This window comes from Cebus imitator, unplaced genomic scaffold, assembly GCF_001604975.1.
Source record: "Cebus imitator isolate Cc_AM_T3 unplaced genomic scaffold, Cebus_imitator-1.0 Scaffold101, whole genome shotgun sequence".
Classification (NCBI taxonomy): Eukaryota; Metazoa; Chordata; class Mammalia; order Primates; family Cebidae; genus Cebus; species Cebus imitator.
Genome location: NW_016107416.1, coordinates 5,322,912 through 5,335,159, shown reverse-complemented (window position 1 = coordinate 5,335,159; position 12,248 = coordinate 5,322,912). Strand labels below are relative to the sequence as shown.

General features: G+C 48.9%; 1 protein-coding gene across 2 annotated transcripts in view; it reads right to left on the bottom strand.

Annotated features, from left to right (window-relative positions):
• The window catches only part of NRP2 (neuropilin 2), a 116,457-nt gene extending 110,099 nt beyond the window's left edge, over window positions 1–6,358 (bottom strand). For both annotated transcript variants that reach the window (XM_017536874.2, XM_017536875.2), the window contains exon 1: window positions 5,431–6,358. In XM_017536874.2, the coding sequence (XP_017392363.1) occupies window positions 5,431–5,503 (73 nt within the window). In that variant the 5' untranslated portion in view covers window positions 5,504–6,358. The remainder of the gene's footprint in view (window positions 1–5,430) is intronic.
• Between the last annotated feature and the right edge of the window lie 5,890 nt (window positions 6,359–12,248).

The following is a 12,248-nucleotide window of genomic DNA, read 5'->3' as shown; positions in this document are numbered from 1 at the left end:
CTCTATCCTAAATGCCACACTGTTATTGTTCTACTGGATAGGAGTAGCATTTTCAGAAACGGGGGATTTATTTTTATAGCACAGCTGGTCTGCCAAAGGTCATATAATTTGGCAACATTCCCAGTGGTTAAAAATTAATTTCTCCTTATTAATACAACCAAGGTCCCAGAGGATTGGAGCTCAGCCTTATCTAAACTTGACAGCTTCCTAAACCTTTAGAAGATGCCCTCTCCTGGAGGGCCAGCTATGATACAAGGCCACTGTGTCCTGGAATCCAACTCCACTGAATCCTGTTAGGTAATAAAACCATGAAGCCTTTGGCCATTTCCCATCAAGGCAGATAAAGCTTTGAAAAATACTGTAGGATCTCCAGGACACACTTCTGCAGCATCTTCCAGAAGTGTGTTAATTAAAAAACAAAAACACTACGAACAGTACAAACACTAACTTCTGGTGATCAGTATACTTATCTGCCACTCAAGGAGGTTGCCTCAAAGATTATCCAGTGGCAAATGATGGTCAGATCATAAAATACCTCAAATATGTTAATAATACTACAAGCCATTGCCCAGATGTCACTTTTCAAATACTTTCTTGTCAGTTCAAGAAATTAAAAAGGTATGCTGCTTTTGCTCTATCTTTTAAAACAGGAAAATCTCAGCTCAAGTTCCTAGAGTCTTTCCAAACTAGACCTTTGAGAATGTATTTGGAAACCTCTTTACTTGGCTCTTGAATTCTGTCAACTCAGAACTGTCTTACACTCAGGTCACCCTAAGTCAGTTCATTTTCTTGATTGCTTTAAGAAAGAGTTGAGTGAAATGAAAAACAACAGGGTCCCCAGAATCATCCGGTCCCTGGTGTCTCTCCCCACTGACCCCAGACCCCTCCCTTACTGTTATTTCTATTCGTGCCTCATTGCCTATGGCGTTGGGACTCCTAGCTTTTTCTATGCCTGGAAGATAGGAACTGGCCTTTCTGCTGCAGAACGTGGACTCGATACATTCAACAGCAGGGGATCAGAGCCATTTGGGAGACAGCGGGAGTCCTGTCTGGGTAGCCTGGGTTCCAGTCACTTCAGCCTTTCAATCTTTTATTTTGCCAGTTGAGTGCTCCGGGGTTAATGTCTAAGGATTCTATCGGATAACATGAAACTCCAAACCTGTGAAACTCCAAACCTGATGTGCTGCCTGTGCATTCACATTTCTACCAGGCACAGCTTGGACAAGCATGGGCCTGCCCGGAGCCCTGTGGGGAGTGTACCTCTTGCCACTGTCTTGCACTGTGTGCTCCGTTGGCAACTGGCCACAGCTTCCCTATCTCCAGGAGCTGTTCATAGGGGAAAAGTTTACTGGGCACCCATTTAGTGACCAATCCCTAGAGCCTAGAGCAGGCAGTCTGTGTAAAATCTAGGAGTTTACAGTTTACTTGCAAATTATTATGCTCGCCAGTGGCCATCCCACATTTTGGGGAGACAGGCTAAAAGAAACACTTCAAATCCTTATCCAGCGCCCATCCAGCGATCATCATTGCTTCTCTTTCAGGATTTGTTTGAACTCAGACCTGTCTCCCACAACCAATTTACACCTCTTATCTGATCATCCAGTTCAGACCGAAGGGTGAATTGACCGAATTTGCCCGTGTCCATGGCAATGGCATTAAAACTCGAGTATAGATCAAAGCTCTCCTGACAAGGAGGGGGAGGGTAGATGGTTATGGGGTCTGGGTTCTTTTGGCCCCAAGCGATGTGTCCTGGAGGTGGGGACCTTAGGACTTGGAGTTGCCACCATTTGAAGAAACTCATCGTCAGGACTTGAATAATTTCCTGAGCAAACCCCCGTCCCCTGCAGATCATGATTAACTCTAGCAAAGGGGAGGTTCGTAGCGGGCGCTGACGGGGAATGGCTAGCGCCAGGGGGCTCTCCTCTCTATCTGAAACCGAAAGGAAAGGAGGCGGAGGGAGGGGAGCCGAGCAGTGAGCACACGCCGATAAACCAGAGCGTGGATCCCCTACCCTCTCATAAGAAATTCAACCAGAGCCGCAGAAGCCGCAACGCGTATAGGCGAGATCTCCTAAACTTGGTCTGGAAAGCGGATTCCCGACCTTCCCTAACCCAGATGATTCCCAGAGGGCGACAAGTCCATTCCAAATCCCTCCCCAACCTTCAAACACTAGCGCTACTGGTGCCCCCCCAACCCCCACCCAGCCGCCAGACGCCTGCGACCGGGTGGGAAAGATCCGCTGCGCAGTCAGCCCTAGGCGAAGGGCGGGGGCAGCCGTTTAATCACAGCACGCCTCGCCTCCATTAACTTGTGTTGATATTAAAAAGAAATCAATCAGTGAAAATGAAGGATTGGCCGTGAATATTTCTTTTTCTCACGTGGAAAAGCAAAGAGCGAGGCGGCTGGGGAGGGGAGGCGGGAACTCGCCGGCGACTGCAGGCAGAGGCTTCTCCGCAGACCAGAACTGCAGCGGAGACCTAACTTTCCCGCACTGGGTAGCGTTGAGGAAATGCCGCAGGGTTTTCCCTGGGGGTGTCCTTAGAGGGAGGAGGGGACAAGCATGAAGTGGTTGGAGACGGCCAACTTCGCGGAGGCTTCAGCCTCGGTTTTGCTTTCGCTGGGAATATTTTTGCTTAATAGAATGTTTATGGATCGCTGGGCTCTGTTTCTGCTGCGTAGCCCAAACAAATCGATGCGGCGTTAGAGACGGCGCTGGGGGACGGGGAGGGGGAGGGAGGCCTAGAAGGAGAGCTGAGGGGCTACCACGTCCCCACCACGTGGATGGCTGCGCGCCGCGTGCTCTTCACCTGTTCCTGTGCACTGGCGGGCTCTGGGCGCGCCGCGATCTAGAGGCTGTGCAAGTTGCGCGCATTCCTGCGGCTCTAGCTGGCTCCTTCCCGCCTCTCTCCGCCCTCCTCTCCGAAATCCCACCCCAGCTTCCTATCACCCAGTTGGGCCAGAGCTTGGATTCCCAAGCCCGCCGGCCTCGGCCTCCCGCTACTCAAAGCCGGCTCTCTAGGAGTCGCGGCAAACCTGCGGCGCAGAGCGGAGCGCTGGGGACTGGCGGGGGTGCCCGGGGCAGAGATGGAGACAGACTAGCGACTGCGCTGCGGTCTGGCTAGGCGGCGCAGTGAGGAGAGGGGCAGCCCATGCGGGCTCCCAGCCACGCACCAGCCCAAGGTGCCGCGCGCCGCGACTGCCGTGTTATTTTCTCAATTGCTCCCCCGCGTGCACCTTCTGTCCCCTCTTACGCCTTCCCAGAATTGGTTCTCGCCGGCGGCGGCGGCAGAACCGGGCCCCTTCCCGGCTGGCGCACATCGGGTGAGTCAGAGGTCTAGTTCGGCCTCGCCCTGGTCACACGCTGCCTGCTCCCCGGGTGCAAGTCCGTTGCTCCGCCTGAAAGCCTGAGCAGCCCACGGCTTGCGATCGCATTTTGGGGAGCTGGAGGTTCCCGGGAAGTCCCAGCTTCGAATCCCACCCTGAGATACCACCCCGGGTCCGAGGTTGCCCCGAACTCCGCGCCTCTGGGCTTCTCTGGAAGTGACGCAGCACGGTCGGGGGTTGGGATGGGAGGGGGTTCTGCAGAGAGCGCGGGAGGCAGGTGGCAGAGCGGGAGTGGGTCCAAGCGGGTGTCGCGCACACACGTACACACACTCCATGCAGCGCTCGGGGACAGATGTGCGAACATCTGGGATAGGAGATGGCCCCTGAGTCTTCACGACCCCTCCCGCTCCGCACAGCACACTGAACCTGAAGTTGCATGTGTATGCGCGCCGGTGTGAGTGCCAGTGTGTGCGCGCTCGCGCGCTGGGGCCTACAGGAGTCCGTGTCTGAATACATAATATACTGTGGGCATTCTCACGGCGCGCACGCGTGCACACACACACACACACACACAGCGGATCACACAAACATACACAATTAACGCAGCATCCAGGTCTGTGAGAGGTAATTTAATTCCACTTCAAGCCAGGAAGTTAGAATTAAGGCAAGAGGGAATGGGGAGGCCCAAAAAATCTCCCCAAGTGGGACCCCCCCACCCATCCCTTTGATAGGATTTGCAGCTGCCCTGAAGACCACTTATGGCAAAGAAAGAGCTGAAAACGTGCGGATTTGGGTAGCAAAGGCATTTCTAAATTTTCCTCCCCCTCAAATAAATGCCCAAGCTTAAAGTGGCGTGTGTGCTGGTTGAGGGTTGGGGAGGGGAAGAAGGAAGGGTGACAGTGCCAGATGCAAAGTTAGGACCCACTAGCTGATGTTCTAGGGGATGCCCAGGAGGCTGCAGAGTTAGCCCTACCACTGCCGCCATCGCCTTGCAAGTGGCTTGGGTGAGGCACTTCAGGAAGGCTTTTTCTTCTTTCTTTCACCCATTTCCTCCATAGATGGTTTCTCCATCTCCAATCACCTGTAGCAGCTGCGAAGAATTTTGTTGTGAGATTCCAGATACGGTTCTCAGAGGGGGAGAGAGACTCACTCTACAGAGTGGTCCCGGGAAGGAAGCACAAGCCCCACTGCATTCCCCATGGAACCAGAGATCCCTTCCCAGAGAGCATATCCCTAGCCCGACGCCCACAAATGTGGTCCCCAGACTGCTCTGGGCCTCGAAGTGCTGATCTCCACAGCAGCCTGTCCAGACACCCTCTTGGCAGTGGTTGAGAACAAATTCCACTCAAAAGTTTCAAACCACTGCACTAGAGTGACAGACCTTCAAAGGCCTGCAATTTGTTTTATCTAATAATAATTTCTTAAAAAACGTATGATTTACTTTCCCAGACAACACATGGATGAAGAGAGAAGGGATGACCAGCCGCCTTGGTTGCCAGCATCACCCAACCCCAAGACCCTCTCTCAGCCACAAGCCAACTTGCTCCACCAGCCTGAGCCCTAGGATTTTGAGGCATATCCAACCATTCTCCAAAGAATCTACAGCCTCTGAAAACCAAAACTAAACTCTTGTCTTTCCCAAGCCCTTCAGTTAACATTGCTCAATGTAGCTTAGTGGAGGGAATGCAAATGATTTATATTTCACTGGCTAGGTTGGAGAAACTCAAGGGAGATGTGTTCTGCTTCAAGACAGAGAGAAAAAAAATCCCCAAAAACTGTAATGCAAAGGCTTTGTAGTATTTTTAAACCTTTGATTCAGTCCATATGTGACATCTGAACACCGCCAAATTCTGTTTCAAAACACACACACAACACACACACACACACACACACACACACACACCCCACATTCTCCTAGTAGGAGAGGAAAGTTGGGTTTTACCAGCCGTGGTGGTGCAGGGAGGGTCGGCTGGGATCTCTCTTTAAATTATTGAGTACTGAGGGAGCCTCCTTCTGTGCTGTTCTGCGTGGCCTCCCTGCTTTAGCGATGGCTTTTAAAGGGGAAACCATGTTGCAATAAATAGAAAAAAACTTTCAGTGGCTTACCTGATTGGCCTCTCACTTGGTGTCTTGAAAAGTAGAGGGCTAAGAAAACCCAGGTGAGAGGAAACATATCCATTTTGGAGAAGGTCGCTCTCTCCAGAGCTGGGTTCGTAGGTTTCTTGTTTAAATCTTTGTGTTTCTCTCTCTCTTATTTTCTTCCTTACAACGTCTTATGCAGAGGTTTCTAATGGTCAGTGTTTCCCTCCCGAGTCCTGCTGGCTTGTCTTCACCTTTATTCTTGCTGGAATTTCCACCTCACCAGGAGGAGGGAGAGTAGCCCCTGAAATCAGCAAAGAGGGCACAAGCCGGGAAAAGGACACGGGTTTCCTCTCAAAAACAAAACGCATGTATGTTCTCTCCAGTTCCTCAAAGTGTCATTTCCTTTATCCTACAATATCACGAGTATTTCCCGAAAGCCAGTCGTAATAATAATAATAATAATAATAATTAAAGCCAAGACTTGCCGTGGGCATCACACGGCCCCCAGGCAGCTGTGTGGTCTCAGAGGCGTAAACTGACACACATCCCCCGGTACCCGGGACGGACATGCGGGCGGAGGCAGCCGCCGCCGGATAGCCCGAGTGGGAGGCGGCCGCCTTGCTCTTCTCCTCGCCGGGTTCCCCTAGCGGGAGCCTTCCCCAACGGCTACACCCGCTTGGCCAGCCAGCCTCTGGAGGGGAGTCTGAGGAAGAAAGCTGCTGTGGCTGTTGCTGCTGCTGGGGCGGCGGCGGCTGAGATCGCCTGCGAGTGAGCGAGCCCCTCTCCGAGTTCGCTGGCGCCCGCCCTCACCTCCACCTCGCCGACTGTCTGCGCGGCTGAGGATGTACCGGGGGCCGGCTGCAGGCTGGTGCCTCGCTCGCGATCTCTGTCTCCCCTCCGGCTCCCCCCTGCCTTTTCAGGCAGAGCAGCATGTGGATGTCAGAGCCGCGGCAGAGCTATCCGATTACGCGCCGGTTCAGGGCCCGCCCCTTCTGTGTTCCTGATTAAAGAGGCAGCGGCGGAGACGCGCGGCGCAGAGCCGAGTGCCGCGGCACCCAGCTCGGGCGGGGCGGCGACGGCTTCTCCCCGGCTGCCGCAAGATCGAAGTTAAGGTGGCGCCCACCCCACCGCCCCTCGCCCGCCCCACATCTCCCGCTCGCCCCGCGCACCTCGGCGCAGGGCAGCCCATGTGTAACGCCCCGGGGAAGTAGCGCCCCCGGGCACCTCCAGGGCGCGCAGCCCTTGTCCGTGTGGCCCCCACCCGAGGGAGACTCCGCGGGAAGCGGGGAATAGCCTTGTTCCCCCTGAATCCCACGACTCGGATGCCACACACGCAAACGCAACACAATGCCACGCGCAATGGCGTTACAACAGGAGTTGGGTGGCGTACGGTGTTTGGGGTAGCGAGCCGGTCGGCAGCTCAGCCATGCGTTCGAACAGGCAGCGGTGCGTGGCGGCAACACACACCGTCAGCCCGGGCTGAATAAAACCCCAAACACTCCCTGCGTTTACTACTCAGATCCTTTGTTATGTCCCAAACATGCTCTGCTCCTCTCTGGGTTAGGATTTCGTTATCCCTGCGCCTTTAACTTGTAACTATCTGCAAAAAAGGAAAGACTTTCTTCAGCAAAGAAAATTTCAGGTAATTAAATTGGATTCCCTCGAGTTTCCCCGAAAAAGTATAGGTACTTGAAGGCTTCTCATCCAAATACTACTGTAACTACGTCTATTCACATTTTCCCCCATGGAAACGTGGTCACAAAGCCCAGAGAAAGAAAACAGCATTATGCCAACTATTTTTAAATGGAGGCGTGAAAACTGTTTAGAGGGAACTGCAAGCTAACAGTTGGGGAAACACTTGTATCTTTGTTTCTGAGGATGGCTTTCCAAACTGTCTTGCTTCACCAGACACCTATTACTACATTATCATAAAGCCTCCAACAGAAACAGCCCAAATTATACCCTGCACATGTACACCTTTTCTGCCACAAAAGAGGTATGTGAAAAATAAGAAAATTCAGAAAAATGTTTACAGATTAAGGTTTTTTAAATTAAGAAAGCAAAATTTTCTGTAGATTAAGAAAAATACGGTTTTGATGACAAGAAACACACACACCTGACCATCCTATTTTCTTCTTGGCTTGCACTTGTGGATTCTTCTGGGTGGTTTCCCTCCTTATCTGGACTTGCCCATTAGCTTTGTGTATCACTTTTAGTGTTTGAAAAATCTGTAACTCCCACTTAACTGTTATTTACACTGAGATAACCAAAACAAAATTGAATCAGAAGTGATTTGCAAATAGTTGAGCCAAGCTGTGGGGGAGGGGATTTTAGAGTGGAAATCCACAGGCTACGCATCACACTGTTAATCTTAGATGCCTGGTTGGAACGGCATAGAACAGAGGCCTCTGAGCTCTTCCAGGAAGCATGTCTCCTGGCTAGCCTAAATGCTACCCTTCATTCCCTCTTTGCCTCCCTTTTCCCCTCCCTCCCTCCTTTTCTTCCTTCCCACTTCTTTTCTTTCTAGGCTTGAGAGCACATCCACATTATTAAAAACTCCAGATTTACATTTCTCCTCTTTAAAGCTCAATTGTAAAGAATGATTCCAAGCCTCAAATATTTAACAAGGTAAAGAGGCAGTTTGGATTATTAACCTTAAGCAGAGATCCCAGTTTATGTCATTGCCAAGAAGCTAATCTAAGGACAAATAACACTATTCGTAGTGACAGTCCCTGAATAGAGAGGGTCATTTAGTATCACTTCTCCGCACCACTAACCAGGCATGCCAAACCATCTAGCCAGTGCCCAATGTGGGAGACTCCTGTAGCCAGAGTTTAGGTGAAGGGTACCGTGAAAGGGAGAAAGAAGAGAGAAAAAGGAAACTGAAGCCCACTGGAGAACCATAAGAATGACAACCCTGGACTTCCGGTCTTGGGGTGTCAGGGATGAAGGTCCTCATCAGGCTGTTTCCAGAGTAAAGTCAGAATCAGTTTTGTTCCTGGACCTGTTTGCCCACACTATGACTTTTCATTTTTCAGAGGTGCCCTACAGGGGAAGCTCACTGATTTCCTGGGAGTCCTCTGTACCCGAGCTGCAAGACTTACCCCCTTGAGTGAAGGCCTCATTTCCTGCAGTTGGACAGAGAGTCTCAGGTTTCCAGCCCTGGGGACTCAAGCAGCCAGACCATTTTTTAATCCTTTAGGGGGCAGCACTCAATAAATAATGGTAACACCACCTAGGGTCACACTTCTGGTGGGGAGTTTCAAAGGGCTTTATCAGACCAGGGAAGATTCAGAATGAGGCCGATCTCTCCCCAGGCTACTCTGAGCAAGACTCCACCAGCCCAGGGAGAGCTTAGAATTGCTTTAACCTAAGACTTCCAAGGACTCTTGGGAACTAAACACAAATCCCACATATGTCACATGGAAAACAAATCTTTAGGGAAATTCTTCACACTGGGACTGGCTCAGACCTTCCGGTCTTGTTTTCCTCTAGACCGGGATCTCGGTGTTTGGCTGCAACTGGTTAGGTTTTGACCAGAGATACAGTGGTGAAGAACTAGACACTGTGCTTTTCAGTATTTTGTGAGTCCATATCCCTGGCCCACAGGGAAGCCAGCCTACCTAAAGGCCGGTGTCAAACAATGGATTTGTGAACGAAAACACTGACCTGACTAGAAAATAGCTAATTAGTGAAGCTAAGATTCCCGGCCACATCACTGACTCACCTAGGATGTTTCATGTCATTATCCTTAATTGTAAAATAATGCTAGATAATCTCATCCCACATTCCATTCCTTTGACGGAAAGGGATGTGGGGGAACATGAAACGGGTTGGTAAATGATGCTAAGAGAAAGCTGTTACCAAGCCACACCCCTGTGGAAAGTTAAGTGTTCCCAGCTAGACAGTTCTAAACCTTATGGTATATCGGTATCCCCTGGAGCAAGTGTTAAAAAAATTCACATCCCTGGGAAACATCTTCCTGCAGATCAAATTCCTTGGATCTGGAGTGGTTTTTGGGAATCTGTATTTTTAACACACAATTTTGGGTGATTCTGATGCAAAGCCTCCACGGGCCACTAGTTGGAAACTTCTGATTTGATGTGTTATATTTACACACAACCTTCTATAAATGCTCACTTGCTGAAGGAAACCGGGACAGGTATTCCTTCACATTTCCTCCCTGGGTACTTTTCAATATGGGGCAGATGTTTCAGGAAAAACCACCAAGAACAAGTTCCCGAAAATGCTGGAGAGGTGGAATTCCCAGATTTACCTGTGACCTTTAACAGCAACTGCAGAGCGCCAATGTGAAAACACCAAAAGCTTCACCTCATGCAGGCAGGAGCTTTGCAGGGACACGTTCCAAGTACCGGCTGATGGGTTTCTGAGCTGGAGCGAGCCCTTTCACCACCAGCCCACTCAACCGTCAGTGGTTACTAGAGGTTCGTTTCAGGTACGGTTTTCCATCTGTGCTCATCCCACTGTACTTGTGATATGCTCATGGATGCATGACTATGCCAGAGGTATGAGAGCAAGACAGAGATTTAGGTCTTGCCTCTTGGGAACACAGGATCTAAAAGCTCCTGAAGTTTCATGCTGCCACAATAGATACCACTTGTCACATAGTGCTTCCCCTTACTGGAGCCCTAACCTCAATAAGCTCTCACCCTGAAAAGTGGCAATCTGAGGCATAATTGCTTCTTCATCTGTAATTTACCACACTGCCCTAGTTAAGGTTTAGCTACATCTGTCTCAGAAGCAAAGCTTCAGTTAAAATGGAATAGGTCCTAATTTATTATTCTCTCTTTTGTTTGATGTCAAAGTCCAGGTTTCTTGTCACTAACGTTTTTTTTTTTTCTTACTTGCCTTTTAAACAATCAACATTTTTTTCCCAGCATACTTGAATATTGTCCAGTAGTTTCTATTTGACATTTCTATTCTAAATTGATATTTCTAGTATATTCTATGTGGTGGGTTTCGAGAATCCTTACAGATTTCCATAAAGTATTGAAATCTCCTTCACTCCCCACTGTGTGTGTGTCTCTTCTCCTCCTCAGACACAAACAATGGATCTGGTAGGAGGGGTCCTTATGAGAGAAAATTTAAAAAGCAGTAGCAAAACGTGCAAAATTCATTCAAACCTCCTTGGAATCCTTGGAAAAGGAACCTAAAAAAGCCTTCTTGCTTCCTCCACTCTGCCTGGCTTTAGCACAAGGCTGATCTCCCTATGATACACTAATTTTTCTACCTTGGGGGCATAAGTGTATCAAAAAGACCCCGTCAACTCTCTCCCTGAAAACAGCACTCTCCAATAAATCCTCTGCAAGGATAGTGGTCTCTGTACTGTTCATATGGCTACTGGGCATTGGAAATGTGGCTAGTGTGAATGACTCACTGAATTGTAGGTTGTATGTAATTTTATTCATTTAAATGTAAATTGCCACATGTGCTTACCAGCTACCATGTTGGACAATTCAGCTTCAGAATCAAAAGACCAGAGCTGAATAATTCCCATAGAAACCCACAGAAATTCACACCCTTATAAATCTCTGTGGTTACCCTACTTGTTTGCCAAGAAAGGAACCCCAGTATCAGCAGAAGTGCTGATTGCCAAGGCAGCATTTGAAAATGCTTGCTGTCTGTTTGGCTAAGGAAGAGAAGGGCTAGCTTATATTCATACTATTTTCTACCATCCTGCGTTCTTTCTATGCTCTCTCGGATGACTTTTCCGGAACATTCACCAGGGGTCAGGGTCTTTATGGTGCTCCTGCGGCTCCTGGCCTCAGCTCCACTCGTCAGCGGAGACCACTGCAGAGAAGCAGGTGGGGCAGCAAAAACCTTGAGGACAGGGCAGCTGGACCTTCGGTCTCTACTTGGGTGTCCTTGAAAATTCTGTTAACCAATTTGGAACCACTTGCCTCACCTTTAGAATGATGGGTTGATCTGAATGATTTTTAACCTTAGCTGGTTTTGAGTTTTGTCTATGGCTCTTTCCTGATCCCATTTTCACTCATGGATTTAAAACTGGTTTTAGTATGAATTCCATAGGCCAACCTAAGCAATTTGAAATTAATGCTCCTTTACCCTTAAACTGTTAAGGCATGGATGGTCTTTCAATGGATATTCCATCATCATGGTATTTGCACTGGGTACCTTTTCTGAAAGAGCTAATGAGTATGTCAGGCATCTTGGCAGGGTTTTTTGAGGAGACATTTTTCAACAAGGCTTTTCCTAGCCCATCACAAAAATACAGGTTCCACTTGGTAATCACAACCAAAGGCCAAGAATTTATTTGTAACATCACAACACTTACAGGTTATGCGATTGGATATTTTAGGGCTACGATATGAAATTTTTAATCATTTGGAAATATTTTGAAGAAAATATTCCCATTCCTAAATTCATAGATGAATTTTCTTGGAAACTTGAATCTTCCACCCACTTACTTTGCCTTCAGTCACGTGCATATGTACCCTATCAAATCCTCCACAGATTTGTAAGGGATTTTTTTTTATTGTTGCTATTGCTGTTTTCAAATTTGTAACCTGTGACTTATGGTGCCTTAATTAGATATCTACATGTCAGGTGATTGTTACATTATGATGGCAATAGCTGCTAATTTGAGCATGAAAGTCTTGATGGAAAGGCAGTAGTCAGGGAGCTGACCTTTTGCTATTGAGGAGACTCCAGGGTGGGTTAATTCACACCCACCATAGTCATTAGTTCCCACTCTCCTCCTTCATATTTACTCCTACACAGTTTACTGAGCTGCCAATTAACCCTTAGTATCTGGATGAGCTCACTAACGGGGAGGGGGCTGGAATGGTGCTTGCTTTCTG